The 17,612-nt window shown below is 39.9% G+C and overlaps 1 protein-coding gene and 1 long non-coding RNA gene across 2 annotated transcripts; both read right to left on the bottom strand.

Annotated features, from left to right (window-relative positions):
* Positions 1-7,265: 7,265 nt before the first annotated feature.
* On the bottom strand, positions 7,266-16,485 carry LOC121526489 (adhesion G-protein coupled receptor G2). Its single transcript, XM_041813133.1, has 14 exons — positions 16,368-16,485; positions 16,154-16,189; positions 15,994-16,062; positions 15,743-15,899; positions 15,497-15,650; positions 15,279-15,410; positions 13,706-13,816; positions 13,583-13,622; positions 12,392-12,492; positions 11,299-11,420; positions 10,953-11,218; positions 10,786-10,876; positions 10,419-10,702; positions 7,266-8,626 (listed from the first exon to the last, which is right to left on the bottom strand). Exons 1-14 carry the CDS (start codon positions 16,423-16,425, stop codon positions 8,502-8,504), a joined length of 1,746 nt encoding a protein of 581 aa, XP_041669067.1. The 5' UTR covers positions 16,426-16,485; the 3' UTR covers positions 7,266-8,501.
* LOC121526490 lies at positions 16,484-17,089 on the bottom strand. The gene is made up of 4 exons (XR_005993319.1): positions 16,942-17,089; positions 16,761-16,850; positions 16,620-16,679; positions 16,484-16,535 (listed from the first exon to the last, which is right to left on the bottom strand). It is a non-coding gene; the product is annotated as an uncharacterized LOC121526490 (long non-coding RNA).
* Positions 17,090-17,612: the final 523 nt, after the last annotated feature.

Below are 17,612 nucleotides of genomic sequence, written 5' to 3'. Positions count from 1 at the left end.
TAAGTATTTTCTCCTCTTTAGAGTAGTCGGCTAAATGGAATTTAAAGGGGCGTTTAGCTGAATGGGGAAATGGACACCTGGAAACATCCTTAATGGAGAATATTTAAATCCTTGGTTTTGTTGAACATGAGATTCATTTCAGCTTCACTCTGAAAATGTTGCCTCCCATGTAAAAGTATGAACGAAACCATTTTAAACTGTATTCATGCACTGAATAAAACAGATTAACAGGACAAGTCCACATGTCAAATTGCTTTTGGCTTTTTTGGCTAAAGAGGAAAAAGACTACCCAGACTTTTGACAAGGTGAACTTTAAAAGCCAGCATCTGTGTCGATGTGTTACTGTATTAGTGCCCATGAAATATATGGGTACATACGAATTTAGGAGCACTATATATTCCTTGTTCCAAATGATTTTTTAAGGAATTCCCCAGCTTATTTCAGGAAGACAATGCCAAAGCCACATTTTGCATGAGACACAACAACATGGCTACACAGTGAAAGAGTGCAGGTACTAGACTGACCTGCATTCAGTGCAGATTTTTTTCCTATTAAAAATGTACAGTACATTATGAAGCATCAATAGAAGACCTGCACTGTTATGTTATTTTAGATGTACATCAAGCAAGAATAAGATATAATTCCAGTTTGAATACTCCAACAATAACTGTTGGGCGCTATCAGAAGACATGGTGATGTACCACAGTGGTCAACAGGGTGCTGTCCCTGCTTTTGATGTGAACTACCTCCCACCCTCATAGATTTTTTGCTTGAGGATGCTCCAGAGGTTCTTAATAGATTTTAGGTCAGGGGAGGATGGGGGCCACAACATGAATTTCTCTCTTTTTATGCCCATAGTAGCCAATGAAACAAAGGTATTTTTTGCAGCATGAGATGGTGCATTGTCATGCATGAATATAATTTAACTACTGAAGGCACAGTTCTTCTTTTTGTACCATGGAAGAAAGTGGTCATTCAGAAACTCTGTATTCTTTTCTGAGGTCATTTTCACACCTTCAGGAACCCTAAAGGGGCCTACCAGCTCTTTCCCCATGATTCCGGCCCAAACAAGACTCTGCCACCTCCCTGTTGACATCGCAGCCTTGTTGGGACATGGTGGCCATCCACCAACCATCCACTACTCCTCCATCTGGACCATCCAGGGTTGTACGGCACACATCAGTAAACAAGACTGTTTGAAAATGAGTCTTCATGTATTTCTGGGCCCACTGCAACTGTTTCCGCTTGTGAGCCTTGGTTAGGAGTGGCTGAATAGTAGATTTATGCATGACTGCAAGCCTCTGGAGGATCCTACTCCTTGAGGTTCATGGGAGTCCAGAAGCACCAGCAGCTTCAAATATCTGTGTGCTGCTTTGTAATGGCATTTTAGCAGCTGCTCTCTTAATCTGATGAATTTGTCTGGCAGAAACCTTCCTCATTATTCCTTTATCTGCACGAACCCGTCTGTGCTCTGAATCAGCCGGTACAATGATCACGCTTAAGTTAATCTAATGTTCTAATGTTTTCATACCTTATCCAAGGCATTGCACTATTTGTCACTTTTCGGCAGCAGAGAGATCCTTTTTCTTTCCCATTTTGCTTGAAACCTGTGGCCTGCTTAATAATGTGGAACATTCTTAAGTAGTTTTCCTTTAATTGGGCTCACCTGGCAAACTAATAATGACAGGTGTCTGAGATTGATTTCAGCGATCCAAAGAGCCCTGAGACACAATATCATCCATGAGTTTAAATAAAAAACAAAAAAATTTAATGTTTATGACACTAAAATAAAATTTACATAATAATTTTGAAAGCAGTGTTGGTGAAAAGGATTTGCAAATCAGTGTATTCTGCTTTCATCCACATTTTGCAGAACATCCAGACTCTTTTAGAATTTGAGTTTGTAAGCAAAACTAAACTGTGGATGCTATAAGGGTTTTTCTTCACTTCTGCACTGTAAACCTGCAGCTTGTTTCACCCCGAGTAGTAAATTTGTGCAGTAAACATTGTGGGAAAGCTTGCACCATTTGTGTGAAGCGAATACCACAACTTCACCAAGTGTGAATTTTAAAGACCGACTGACAGCCAAGTCGATAGTAAAGCAAACTAGGCAGAGTATGAGTGAATCCAGACGACTTTAACTTCTAAAGTGTGAACTTTGATGTCTCTGGAGTGTGGGACCAAACCGGTAGTTTAGAGGTCTGAAAGAGGAAATACTTCAGAGGGCTGGCAGCAGTGTCATATAGGATCGAAGGATGATGTTATGACATGTCAGAGTGTTACTTTTAAATTACTGAGACGTTTAAGAGATTTATCACATCTGTTGTTGATATATGATGATGACTTACTTTTTTTATTCATCTGGTTCTTTAAGGTCTCTGGTGACTGTGAAATACAGCTTTTATTGCTGCCACTGAAGCTTACTTTGCTTGTGGTTTTGTTCAGTGTAACAAACATCATAAATTCTCATCTTGCTTCCATTATTATTCGTCCTTTTTGATGGTTGAACAGAAAGCACCACAACATTCTTGCACTATTGCATGCGAGACACGCAGCAACACTTCCCCTCCTGTCTGCATGATAGAGTAGTTGTGATAAACTCCGTGATGTTTGACGGACAGATCTGAAAGTGTCCGAAGTCTTTAGCATACCCCTCATTTTTTATCAGGCCATCTGCTTCACAAAGAAGCCAGTGAGTGATGAGGAGCGGCTAAGGTCACGGGGGGACAGAGAGAACCCCATTACGTGACACTGTAAGGGAAAGATCCTTCCTGCTGGTGCACATGACGTGAGAATGGAAGACAGGAAACCATAGGGAGGAGAAGCTTGAAATCCAGAGGTCAGGTTTTCACTCGGAGTGTTTCAACAGGTCACGCCCTCGGTCCCCTCCTGCCTTCCCTCCTCTCCCTTTCCGTGACCTCCTCCACTCCCACCGCATCATCTCCCCTTGATGAAAGATGTTGATGAGCGGCAAAGACGGAGCTGGACCCGGCTGAGACAGTCCGTCTCAGTCAGGTGCTGTGCGCCTGCAGCCATCTGGTCCCCCCTCCCAAATTACATAGCAGTGTGCTGATTTTTCCAAGTCACGGCCTGTATCCTGAAAGCACCTTGAATTTTTTTTCTCTTTGTTTTCCTGTCCAAAGACGCCTCGATTTCATACGCCTCGCAAAAAGTAACACAGTGCCTCTGCAACTACCCATCATAAATCTACACTTAACTACGGGACCTCAAATCTATCAATGCTTGGAGTCTGGGGGCCAAGTTGTGACATGCGAAGAGGCGGGGGGCACTCAGTCACGCAAGTGCTGCCCTGCGCCTGGACCTCTGCCTGATTTTACTGCAGCTAGCAGGGAAACCAGACGCTGCAAAGGCCCCGGGCCCACATCAATTTCACGAGCAAAGTTACTAGGAAATAAATCATTTCGAGAATTTATGAAAACGGAGACGGGAGACGGGGGGGATGCAAGGAAGTGTGCTGCCTTGAACTGAAGAAAACGGTTGTGCAGGGGGGCATAAAATAAAGTCCACTTAGGGTTCTTGGAGGCAAAAAAGGGTCACATCGAGATCCTGATTACTCAAAGTTGATAGAAAAGCCCTAATGCTGTTGCAAATTATCACTGAATTAAATAAAAGATACATTTACGTGGTTAATCATATTTCCCCCAGACACGCAAAGTTCCAGTAACAAGACCTCAGGCTTTATAGGTCACTTGAGATCGGCAATTTGGCTTTTACAGGGCAGGAATCGGTCCAGACTGTGTTTAATAAAACACATGCAAAGCCAACGTCTCCTTCCTTGCACCTGAAATACACCAATCATAAAACCAAAGCTTTTCTCACTTTGGATGTGATTAGGAGCAGTGTTTTTATTATTCCTGTCTGAGTGAAGATTAATGAACTCCCATCAAAAGGAAACTGAGGATTGAGCGACCACTTGGTGGAAATGTTGCGTCTCTCCAAGAATAATTCTATGGCTTGGACTAATACGACTAAGTAAGAATCATCTTTCAAAGGAGCAGTGAAATTTATTTCCTTCACTTTATTTCACTGCTAAGGAGACTGTCAGTACATTTACATGTACAGTTAAGTCCAGCTAGGGTTATAACTTGATTAGGCTGAACTAATACTATCCTTGTTCCAGTATACTAGCACTGGAGAATTGGTTGATTCACAGAAGTATGCCCAACTCCACTACATATTTGTCACACTTGTAGCCTCACAATTAGTGAAATGGGGATCACCTGAGTGCTGTTAATGTGTCTTAGGTGTTTGTAGTATAGTTGACATCGGTGGAGGATGAGGGCCACACCATGAACTTCTCTCCTTTTATGCCCATAGCAGCCAATGACACAGAGCTATTCTTTGCAGCATGAGATGGTGCATTGTCATGCATGAAGGGAATTTTGCTATGGAAGGCACAGTTCTTCTTTTTGTACCATGGAAGAAAGTGGTTAGTCAGAAACTCTATATTCTTTTCTGAGGTCATTTTCACAACTTCAGGGACCCTAAAGGGGCCTACCAGCTCTTTCCCCATGATTCTAGCCCAAACATGACCCCACCACTTCCTTGTTGACATCACAGCCTTGTTGGGATATGGTGGCCAGAAGTATGCCCAACTCCACTACATACTTGTCACACTTGTAGCCTCACAATTAGTGAAATGGGATCACCTGAGTGCAGTGAATGTGTCTAAGGTGTTTGTAGTATAAAGACACCTGTGCCTGGAAGGTCCAGTCACTGGTTAATCAGTATTCCTGGCTACCATTACACCATGAAGACAAAAGAACACTCCGAGCAACTCAGAGAAAACGTTATTGAAAAGTCAGGGAATGGATATAAAAACATTTCCAAGGCACTTATTTATTGACCCAGTCCAATTTTCTTGGGAATAACACAATAAAGGCACTTTTAAAAATGTTATGTAAAAGTACTGAGTGTTTTGTGCTGTCTTACAAAATCCAAGGCTTCATTCCAACGTTTGGTGCTTCTCCAAGCCACTACTGTGCACATGGTCTCAGGCTGATAGCAATTAAATGTTTTCTCAGTTTTCTCTTCAGAAGAAGTACTTCTACTCATGTTTAAATTTCACTCTGGCGGCCACATTTTCAATCTCTTAACAGACAGTTTTATGGGATAACGTGAAAACTGAACATTCTTCACTCTTCACCCAGTTTGAAATGATTTAGATTGGCGCACTTATTGAAATTTTCCCAGAAGTGTCAACATGAGGGCTTCTTTTACTTTCTTTTCTTAGAGATGTCTGGATTTATGTTTTTATAGAAAAGCAGTAAAACCACACTTCAAATCATAATCAGTGTGTGGGAAGCTTTGTTGATTTTCGAGTTTATATATTAATGAATAAAAAGCAGTTTTGTTGATCTTCCGCTAAAATAAGTCCATATGCTGTAGGACTTCTTTTACAGAGCTGTCATTTACCACAGTGCTGTGATATGTAATCACTGTTTACATGCTAATCTCACATGAAGACTCTGCTGTGGTTAACCCGTGTAGTGTTAATATACAGACACATACAGGTACATCACAGAGACCTGCTGTGCTCTGGATGAATGGCCTTTTTGGGGGCCACACAGATCTGATGTATATGGCAGTAATTACCCCAGTTTTTGGCTGGCACGCTGTGGTCATTTAGAAGATTAATCAGTCATAGATAAATAAACTGACTTGGCTCTCTGTACGTCCCTCCCCAACTCTATACACTCAGACTGCTGCAAAAGGAAAGCTTACCCTGGAGTCTGGATATATTAAACCATCTTTTACTTTATTTCTGCTGGCAGTGTTAGGTCAGTACCATAAGTGGAATTACACTTTTGTTTGAGAGTCAGCTGATTTTCTGCTAAGATGCTGAATCAAGAAACAAGACCACATTGCCACCGCCATGTTTGACTGTTGGCATAATGTTCTTTTATGAAATGCTATATTACTTTTATGTCAGATTCCTCAAAGTTCAGCTTTTCTCTTTTTATGTCTCTTTTGTCATTTTGGTTTGCAGTAACTTTGGCCTTGGAAGTCTCGCGTGGATGCCTTTTATACCCAGTCTTTTTCTTATCATTGAATCATGAAAACTGACCTCATCTGAGTCAAGTGAAGCCTGTAGGTCTTTTGATGTTCTGGATTATTTTGTGACCTCCTGGATGAGTTGTAAATGCGCTCTTGGAGTAATTTTGGTAGGCCGGCCACTCCTGGGGAGGTTCATTACTGTTCCAAGTTTTCTCCATTTGTGGGTAATGGCTCTCACCGTGGTCTGTTTGAACTTTTGGCTAACATAAGTCCATATGCTTGGCTGTCAAATCTCTAATTCTTGGGAAGGAATTCTAGCATAGTGCCATCATTTGTCTTGTTGTATCATGCATCTTATCAGGTATCATATTGGTTATTCTTTAATATAATATTTCATCATATAGAGTTACCCTGCAGTCTTTGCCCCAGGTAAAGAATGCGACCTTTAAACCAGGAGATTTTGTAACGCACACAAAGTATTAAGATTTAATCTGTTCAGAAGCCACATTAATTCTGCTCTCATTCTCTTTAGAGGTCTTTGATACCAGTCAGTTGAAAAGACACATCATTTTTACTCTCTGTAATGCATCACTCAATGCAAAAAAGGTTGTAATGAAGCTCAGTAGAAGTTCAAGCAGGAAGACTGCTTCTACTCATTCACTGGTCACCACTCATTCATATATACACCTTCTTCCATTCTTAGTCGCTCTCCGCTCTGGTGATCAGCTGATCAATCATCACGCACCTCCATTCAGTTCACAGGTCTTCTGCTCATCCTGCATACCTTAAGGTCAGCTCAGACTACACGTATTAAGCCAGATATTGGCCTGAAATACAGGAACAAAGGTTGGAACCATTTCAACATAGTATTGGATCATATCGAGTTACCCTGAAATTCACACTGCAAGTAAAGAACACATAGCTTTGTTTGTGTTTTTAGTTTAATGAATTAAAACATAACTTTTTCATCTTTCTAGTTCTTGAAGAGGACTCTTCATGGTGTAGTACTGTCTTAAAATATTATGTACCATAATTGTACTATGAGTTTGTCACTTATGGAACTGTATCATACCATGAGTTCTTTAAAGAGAAGGCAAATTTTTAAAATTAAACCTGTTAGAAGTGTTTATTTACTGTAAAACATGCATAATGCAATACATAAGAAATACATGTAATTGATACACTGATAACAACACATAAGAAAATTGTGGCTTGCTTCAACAGGCTGCCAATCCCTCCGTGCAGAAGATTTCCTCTTATTTGCTCCCTCTTTCTTGTCTTTGCATTGCTGCAATGCCTGAATAAACCCTCCTCAAGCCTCATCTTAACAATATTGTATCCATAAGATCTTAAACCAAAGATATACAAATTAATGAATAAAAGTGAAAAATGTATCATACTGTAAATTACAAAGAAGCATTTCACAATAAACAGAAGTAAAATGTATTTTAAAAAATATACAGTTGTATAAGGCAGATGTGATTCCCTTGCGAGTCTAGGAGTGCTGTGGGAATTTGTACAACCATATAATATTGCTACAACTAAAGATTCAGTAACACGTGTTAAAGATGTTCTTTTTGGTTATATATGAATAAGGTGGGCCTTGAGATTCTGGCTTGATCTCAGGTGCACCTTGGGAAAAATGTTTGAAAACTGTCTTAAAGTCATGTATAATTAAGATTTAATCATATTAACAGCCTGTAGTCACATTAAAGAGTCTTAAGTAGCCTACTAAATTTTAACTGGAGCTTATATGAAGAAAAAACTTTAAAATATCATCTTTATGTACCTTTTAGAAGCTATAAATGCTAGTTGAAAATACAGTCATATTGCAGACAATTGTTGCAACATAACAGTAGAGCCTGAGGCCTCCTATCACTATAGGTAGCCATGAGCTCATTTCTTGTTAGCTGTTTAAGGCTCCCCTCACAGTGGATACGGCTCTCTCTAGGCACACAATAATTATCTGCAGGCACGCAAAGCGCTCGCTGCCGAGCTCAGATCCCAACGCTCTAAAATATAAGAAAGACATGACTTCCCTTCACCTTGTTTTTTCTGCTCTTTGCCATCATCGCTCCACATGACGGCCACATCAGTCATAAAGAGGAAATATTTCACATCTTAAACATCTACACTCTGCATTCCAATGCATGACGAAGCTTTAATTTACTGGCTCTGTAATTTAACCTGAGTGAATCATAATCTTCTCTGCATGTTTCACAGTGACTCAGACAGGGCTGCTGTAAAGACGCAGAGTCATCCACGCAAATGACTTCCAGGAGATTACGCCATCGCCTCTGTCAGCCAGCGCCTGAGAAATTTTCTCAATGAAGGTAATCCAGATTAGCCGCATCAGGTCAGGGTAGTCATTCAGTAAGAAACACAAAGCTGGAGAGACTACAAGGATGAGAGATCTACTTGGCTAAGTAAAGGAAATGCTGCCCTCTTGTGTCAGTTACAGAGAACTTCCTGTCCATGGAGCATCACTGATACAGAGAGGGGATGGCTGTGTTGGATGTAGCCGTGCTGCTGCTGCTGGTGGCTGTGGCACTGCTGTTCCCTCCAATGGCTTTACTGGAGTAGCAATAGTAGATGAACAGAAAGAAGCCTGAAAAAGTAGAGATATTCCAGCAAAGATACACATTATGGAAGCTCAAAGAGGACATATTTGATTTTACTTAGTTTTTCCATGATAAAGAGTATATGTTGGATGTTTCCCAAAATCTTTATCTCATTATCCTAGAGCATTGATGTCTCAGTGCTGACGATCTATTAGTCCAGAGGCATTACTGGGTTGTCCATCCGGCGTTTGAGGCCATCTAAAGGCTTTTACAGATTTCCTTCTGACTTTGCCCAAATGTTGACGCTGACCCAAGGATGAACTGTTTAAAAGTCCTAGGTTAAAGGTTAAGGTCATTGGGGCTCGTGGTCATTCCTTGCTTTACCTTTCCTCTTTGGGATTTTCTTCAAACTTTACACAAATTTTTGTCCTGACTCAAGCCTGTCAACATACTATCTTATGAATGCTATGAGGAATTTGTAAGTGTTCATGTGTTCACTCTCATTCAAAGAGGATCTGGTTAGATTTCAGAGGTCTAAAGTAAATTTCTTAATGACTTATGGCCAGCCCTTGCTTATAATATTAGTACTACTTGGACCATCCTCTGCACTTTCACTGTTTGGCAATTGGAAACTTTAAGGAGGTATGTAAGAGCCAGACAGTAGCTCTAGTTTTTTTTCTCCCATTATAATGAGTTGACTTGAGTCTTTATCTTTAGTTCTCAACAGTTTAAGAGATGAGACGTATTAATTTCTTCTGAAGGGGATCCTAGGCTCAGTACAGACCATAGATTTGCTACTGGATGAGTTGAAACTGGCAACAGCTTGCATTGCTCTGCAACAGCAAATAGGGAGGCATGCCTAAGCCAGGTGTACAGTGTGAGAATTTCATCTGACTCAGACACGAATTCTTACTTGGATGTCGCACAGTCTTTCTCTTGGATCGTATGTCATGTGGTGACGGCTGACAAGGACCCAACTACGGCCTGACCAACATTTTGGTCTTACGACTCTACACACACTCCCAACAGTGAAAACAGAGCCACAAGCAGAATCCTCAACTTTGAACTTTGGGGTATTTTTTCCCTTACAAACTGTCAGACATCTTAAATCACCACTACAAAAGCAAGCAACCCCCCCCTCAGTCAATCCTAGGGCTGACATATCGAACTAACAACCAGGCACAGTTACACCTACGGCTAATCTAGAGTCACCAGTTCACCTAACAAATATGCTTTTGGTCGGTTGAAGGAAGCCAGAGTGCCCAGGCAGAACCCACATATGCACACGAAGAACATGCAAACTACAAAGAACGGCCCCAACCGGCATTCGAACCAGCAACATTCTTGCTGTGCGGCAACAGCACTAACCCCTACTCTATCTAATGAAACAAAGACTGAACTGGGTGTCCTTGACTCTAAATGTAATGTCTGGAGGATACCAGGCATTGTCATCACCTGCCCAATACCATCCCAACAGTGAAACATGGTGGTGGCAGCATCATGCTGAGGGGGTGTTTTTCAGCAGCAGGGACTTGGAGACTGGTCAGGGTTGATGGAAAGCTGGATGGAGTGAAGTACAGACATATCCTCAAAGAAAACCTATTCTGTAGCATTGAGGACCTCAGACTGGGCTGAAGGTTCACGTCCCAACATGACAATGAAGATCATTTAAGATCAAATAAAATGTATATGGATGTATGATTAGGCTTTTGCACCTTCTGAATTTGAGTATTTAAAAAAATAAACTTAGTTAACTTTTTAAAATGTGGATTTGGTGTCACTGCTCCTCAACACTACGTAATTTAGACCATTGTGAGTGCATTAGTTTGGATTTTGTACCTTGAAAGGAGTTGAGGATGGTGAAGATGTAGTACGAGACTATAAGCAGAGGTCCATAGCTGAAGAAAGCAAAGGCCCAGGTGAGGCCAAGTAGCAGGAACAGGCCCAGGATAGAGAAGGAGTTTGACCTAATGGAGCTGCCTTCCCAAGTTTTCACTTGAGGGGGCTTGAGGAAAGAAAACTGTCGCACAGTTAGGATGAATATGCTGAGGGTGAAGATGAACACTACAGCATAATAGCCAATGTTCACTCCCTGGTGGATACTAGCATCAGAGATCCAACACCTGAAAATCAACAGCAGAAATAACAATTCATTTGGATTTTCTGTTATTTTCTACAAACCTTTTAGAAAATAACAGGTTCTTACATGGTTGCCTTAGTCCCGTCGTCAGCAGAAATGTCCAAGTAATTGTATTTCTTCAAGGCCAGAAGAGGAATCACAACAATAGCTGGTGTGGCTGAGAGGAAAGAAAATTACAAATATACATATTTTTGTCATGAGAGTATGAAATTAGTGAACTTCAGTTTGCTTACCCCATCCCATGATGCAAATCTTCTTCATGTAATGTTTGATAGTAGATGGAAGCTTCAGCAAAGTAAAGTAGAAGTGCAGAGCTTCCACTAAAAACCAACTAAATGTTGCCAGCATAGTGTAGTGCAGCAACGCTGCGATTGCCACACATACGCCAAAGTTCCCTAAATTTGCAATTTTTTCATTTGTGAGGAAGGACAGGTTGAGGGTGAACATGGCTACGAAGAGGTTTATGAGGATGTGAGTAGCTTGGCTTGCTTTCCTCTTCCTGTGGAGTGGTATAGTCTGGTATTAGAAAAAGTTGTCATGGTTCAAAGTCAAAGTACAAAATAGCATGTAATTTTTCACCTGATGAGACAGTGCATAATGATGGCCACCACCAAGAAAAACAACGACAGGCCGCATCCGATGGATGTGATGTAAGTAAGAGACCTTAGATCTGAAATGCTGATGTTTCTCGGTGGAGGAGACTGATTAGTAGAAATAAAAAAGAAATATTGAAAAGAAATATATGTTAGATTTTGTGTGAATTTTGTGAAAGCTCAGAGTAAATGTTTATGCTCATATTTTATTTACTCAGTTTTCCTGTGACCATGAGTGGATTTCTCAAAATCTCAACTTATTTATGCTATCTCAAGATTATAATGCTGGCTTTCTTGTAATGATGAGTTGATGTCTTGAAAAATAATTGAAACATTTTTGTTAGCATGGTACAACCAGCACTGTTATCCCAAGATAACAAGATAGATGAGCTGAGGCCTTGAGAAAACAACCAAATTATACTTAAAAAATGAGAAAATAATCACAAACAGAAATTGTACTACTTTATTTTAGTAGGCCCTAATTATCTTATAATTTGATAGTAATAAGTGGTAATTATCTAGTTATACCAAGAAATGGCATGAAATTTCTAATATCATGTAATTAAAAAAAAAAAAAATCTGAATTTTTCTTGATAAGTTAACTCCAAGGAATGTTTCTTTTCTTTTCACCCACTAAATTAAAGTGAGTCCTTCCTGAAATATTTTCAAGTAACTTCTAGAGTTAGGGTTAAGGTTAGAGGGTTAACTTAGGGGTTAGGGTAAGGGTCGGGTAAAATATCACCATATTACTAGAGAATTGCCACCATTTTGTAAGAAATTACTTAAAAATTAACACACAATCACTTTATTTAACCAGGAAAATACTTCCTTAATGCTACCATATTTGCAAGTAACTACATTGTAAAATGACAGCTTATTACAAGGTAATTTAGCACTTTATTCTTGAGAAATTACCAGATAATTACACTTATTTTCACAATGTTACTAGATAATAAGGGCCCACTTAAATAAAGTGCTACCATATTAATAAAAAGAAGTGTGGATGCATGTCCTCCTTGGGCCTTCATAGAAATAACAGATGAACTCAAGTCAAATTAGCTGTAGCATGTTTGTCTTACCAATAGTACTGCAAAAAATGTCAGATGAGAGCACTGGCATGTGACGGTGTCATTTGTCTCATTTGTGTAGCAGCCATCTTTAATCCATATGGGATCTTTTCCTGAAAGGACAGATGACACCACTGTTATGAAATAATGGCTTCTCTTTTTCATGCATTATTAGTTAGACAGGTGGGATTGAAGGCTGAGTCCTGCCATGACACACATTTGATTTGTTGAAGGCTACTGTTCTGTTCTTTTAAAAGGATATTCAGTACTGCTCAATTTTGACAAAACATAGTGAGCATGCAAAGAGTTAATCTCTCTCTGAACCAGTTAAGTTTTCTAGAATCAGGCAGCTGCTACTTCCTCCTGAGAAATGATCTTCAACATTGTTGCCTCTGACACAGTTTGTCTGTAAATACTGTTTTCCTTTGACTTTAAAATGCTAGAGATGAGGCCAGAAATGAATTACTTCATTTTGATTCCACCTTTTTAATTTGTGCTTTTTTTGTAGCTTCACAGACTGTCAAATTCTTCAACCAGTGTCAAGAAAACTTTGCCTTATGCTCACTGGATGACTGTTAGCTAGCTGTCTCACTTTGAATACCAGTAACTCGTTACAAGGATATAGGATAGGCGATTTTATATTTGTCTATGCAAAGCCCGTGTTTTTGAAGGGCAGACCCTTTGAAAAAATTCCATGAGGGTGATTGGACGAACGTTTTGTCTGCCACATTCATTATGGATCAAACAGAGCACAGCATAGTTGGCATGTGCTGACTGGGTGAGTAAACTACACAGTGTGAGCTTGACAGGCATCTGCTATAGTAGTTCAGTATCAGTGGGGCCAGATATTGAATCCATTTCATGCTGAAGCTGGTCAGGACAACAGTAAAAACATATTTTCTATCAAGAAACACTTTCAATGTGGTACTTTGCTCTTTTTTTTAACAAAAATTCGTCAATTCTGATAAAAACTCCAGCTATTGCTACATCTGAACTACTCGCCTCACCAGCAGTTTTTATTGCCCGTGTTAATTCTTAGTTTATAGGCTTCCAGTACAGCTTAACCCCCACCGGGACCCGGGGTTTAGCATTTTCTGCTTAAGAACAAGTCTTTCAGCTGTGTAAGAAAGACCTGCATCAGTTTTGCAAGGTTAGTAAGAACAGTATAGCCATTATAAAGTATCACAAAAATTCTGACAGTACCTTTGCCATTCCAGGACCTGCAAGAAGCGACTTTTCCTTTCTGTGCCAGAATAACAGAAAAATTATTTTCTTGTTTCTACAACTTCATACTGTTATTATATTTGTAGCTGCTGTGTCTGTTACCTTGTCCACATTTCTGAACTGAATGTCGATGGTCTCTGAGAGATTGGATATTTCTGCTCCCATTTCAATTTCAACAGCCTCGTTGTTCAGAAACGAGCTGTCAGGAAGATCCTGTTGAAAGTGGAATACCATAGCATAACTCTGTTTTTATATTAGAAGAATTGTTGGTTTTGTTTATTATATTGACTCTGTGGGCTTATTTGGTCCTACTTGCATTTAAACAAATGCAGTTTGTCCTTTCTTTTTGTAAATGTATCAGTGACTCACCAGTACTTTGTGGGAATGTTAAAACGTCTCTATAGAAGGCTGAGCTCATACTTTTCATTCACACTCTCATGCATGTTAGTTCTTTATTTTTCCTTCTTCTTATTTCTCCATAGTAGAGTTCATAATTTCAGGCATATTCAGTGTTTTGTTCTGAATTCAGCCCAGTGAAATGCATGAAATTCTTTCTACAAAAGTTCCAACCTTTCAACCTCAATCAAACCTTTATAACTTATTCCTACATTCACTTAGAAACTCCATTAAACTCTCAGTATATTTCCAACATATCAGGCTTTTTTCTGTTCCACTCAGTGTTTTTGTATCATTTTTTTTTCACACAACCTTTAAAACTTGATTAAGTTTTCCAGCCCTTTGAGAGATTTTACACTCATTTCAATGGCAGGGAGTTTTCAGACTTACAATGAAGCAGTTTGGCCCAATCCTTTCCACAATAAATTCAACATATATCAACATTACAACATCTCAGTATCCTTGTTCTCCATGACCTCATGGCTGCCTTCACCACCTTCATCCAATCAGGAACGCTCCCTCAATATTACAGGCTGCTCTCACCTGGATTAAACCTAATCTCACAATTCATCAATTCATCAACAACTGCCCCCCTGACACAAGGCGTCTGCCTAGGTTCAGTGCTTCGTCACACACCTCTCCATAGAGGGCCTCAGGGTTGACAATGCATTTCAGAGCAAAAACCAAGCCATGAGATCAAAGGAAGTGTCTGCAGAGCTCAGAGACAGGATTGTTACAAAGCATGGATCTGGGGAAGGCTACATAAAAGTTCTGCTGCACTGAAAGTTCCCAAAATCACAGTGGCCTTCATAATTCTTAAATGGAAGAAGTTTGGCACAATCAGGACTCTTTCAAGAGCTGGTCACCTGGTTGAACTGAGCAATCAGGGGAGAAGAGCTTTAACCTGATGGTCTCTGACTGAGCTCCACAGATCCTGTGTGGAGATAGGACAAAGTTCCAGGAGGACAACCACCACTGCAGCACTATACTGATGTGGGCTTTATGGCAGGGTGGCTAGACAGAAGCCTCTCCTCAGTGTAAAACACATGAAAAGTCAAGCAGACTTTCACGTGAGGGTCTGAATACTTTTGTCAATATGACATTTCAGGTTTTTTTTTTTTTTTTTATAAATTTGCAAAAATGTCTTAAATTCTGTTTTCACTTTGTCGTTATGGAGTGCTGAGTCTACATTAATGTAAATGAAAAAAGATTCTTTTCAACTGCAGAATCAGGCTGTAATATGACAAAATTATGGAATACTTTCTGAATGTATTTTTACCTGATAGACTTCTGGGACTTGAAAAAGTCCAACATATGAACCGCCCCTTTTCACTGCCATTTCACTGGCCTCTTTTGAGACTTGAACCAGTAGAGATAACTCTGTCTGCGAATCATTGTTGTCCTTCAGAATCTATTAAAAATAACAATGAAATATGATCACAAATCTCGTGTTATTCAACCAAACCTCTGTGGCACTCTTGAATCAAAAAAGCATACGGAGATATTTTTTGATGTGATTCCAATGTTGATGCTGGTTTGTTCTTCGGCGGGCAGTTTGTGTACCAGTCCTCTGATTTTGCCTTTTTTTATTGCTACTGTGGAGCAACTGGTCATGCTTTCCAATATGAATGAGATGTTTCCTACAATATTTCTGCAGTGGAAACACAAATATTTCATTGTCTCCAGGATATTCAGGATCAATTTAGAGTGAATGACACAGCACTGCATAGGGTAGAGACTTACAGTGCAGCTTCCAAGCTGTTCCCAGCGCTTTCATCGCTCTCAGGGGGTCTTTCAGGACATAGATCCTGCTGGGATGGTTTACACAACGACGCACAAGTCACTTTCAAGTTATTTCCATCCCCACTTACACTGAATTTGTGGTCTGTTCCTGGAAAACCTGCAGGTCACAACCATACATATGAATAAAAAGTTATTGTGCATGCAATATTACTTCAGGTTAAAAAGCAAAATTTAAAAAGCAATGATAAAACCTTGGCATTCTTCTTCTGGGGAATCCTTTCCACAGAGGGTTTTATTACTTAATCGAACATTATGTACACCTGAAAAGTATTTAAACATGATAGTTTAATATCTTTTGTTAAATTGGTGCTGATATGAAAAGAAAGAGCTATGTAGGATTTGTAATTTTACCCTTGTTAAAACACTTGTGGATGTTAAAAAGGGAACCTGCAAAAGGCAAAATTCAAGAGTTGGTTATAAGAGGAGACCTTCACAGTTGGTGGAAGTAAAATGCTCTTTTCTACCAATAGGGGGCAGTCTTTCACTACAGTAGTCTGTTTAAAAAAAAGGAACAGTCTGCAGGAAAAGCCTCTACATGCACTCTTTTTGTGTTTCTTTGCATTACCTGGGACACTGGACAAGTTTGATGGGACACAGTTGAAATTATCATCAGCTGTATTCATGATCACAATATCTTGCAGGGACAGAGTCTCTTTATTCACAATTACAATTAAGCTGGAGGGGTTTTCTTCATAGTTGGTTTTATAGCTGCAGTTGAAGCCATCACAACAGTCTAAAAAATACAAAACACAGTATTTAGATGGGCCTAATGACCAAGAAAACATTGTTTTGTCATTTCCACTGTACACAGCTGTACCTTCTGGATCTTCTGTGTGGATTCTGAAACAGAGTTTTATTCCGCTGACCTCGACAGTTTCTGAAATGCAGGAAATGCAGTTTAATCTGACTGTCTTTAAAATTTTCAGCCAGAACAACTTTTTTACAGTGCAGCGCTCACCGTTTGGAAAAGAACATGAAGGATCAATGTTCTTGTTGGGGCGGACAAACAGAACATTTTTAGGTATAGGTTGGCAGGTCTCCTTTCTGCCTGCAAAAATCATTATGACCCCATATTATTGAGAAGGAAAGGTGCCAAGTTATGTCGAAAACGACTGAAGTTCTTAATTGAATGTCCTTACCGGAGCTCTCACATAGGCTGTCCATGAAGATTATCCCACAGAATAGGATTATCACCCAGCAGTGCTTTCTGTCCTGGTGTAAAATCATCCTGAGGAGTGAAGATGATATGACCTCCTGGTGTATTTCTTCCACTTTCTTCAGCTGTCATTCCCAGAGCGAGGGGAGTCTCTGTGTGCTCACCCTCCACAGCGGTGTCACAGCTATAATATTATAGGGAAGATGAACACCTGATGTCCTTCCTGCTTTATTTAACTTGCAAAATGCTTCTAGTGGGGCATCATGCTAAATAAACAGCTGGCAGATTGCCACAAGGAGATATGAGCTACATACAGACACTCCTGTAACATGTATTTGACTATGTTAACATTATGGGACAGAAAACAGCTAAGATAAACTATATGGAGAAAAGTATTTGGCCGCCTGACCATTACATAACAAGGACTTTAATGACACTGTATTCAAAAACCTGTGCTTTAATATGCCCCCCTCCCCTTTTTGCAGCTATAAAAGCAACCACTATTTTTGAAAGGTTTTCCACAAGATTTTGGTGTGTTTCTGTGGAATTTGTGCCCATTCAGTCTGTAGAGCATTTATCAGGTCAGGCACTGGTGTTGGACAAGAATGCCTGGCTTTCAATCTCTATTCCAGTTCATCCCAAAGGTGCTCTGTG

This window comes from Cheilinus undulatus, linkage group 18 (genome assembly GCF_018320785.1).
Source record: "Cheilinus undulatus linkage group 18, ASM1832078v1, whole genome shotgun sequence".
Classification (NCBI taxonomy): Eukaryota; Metazoa; Chordata; class Actinopteri; order Labriformes; family Labridae; genus Cheilinus; species Cheilinus undulatus.
Note: the sequence above shows the minus strand (reverse complement) of the source record. Positions and strands in the feature narration are given on the sequence as shown.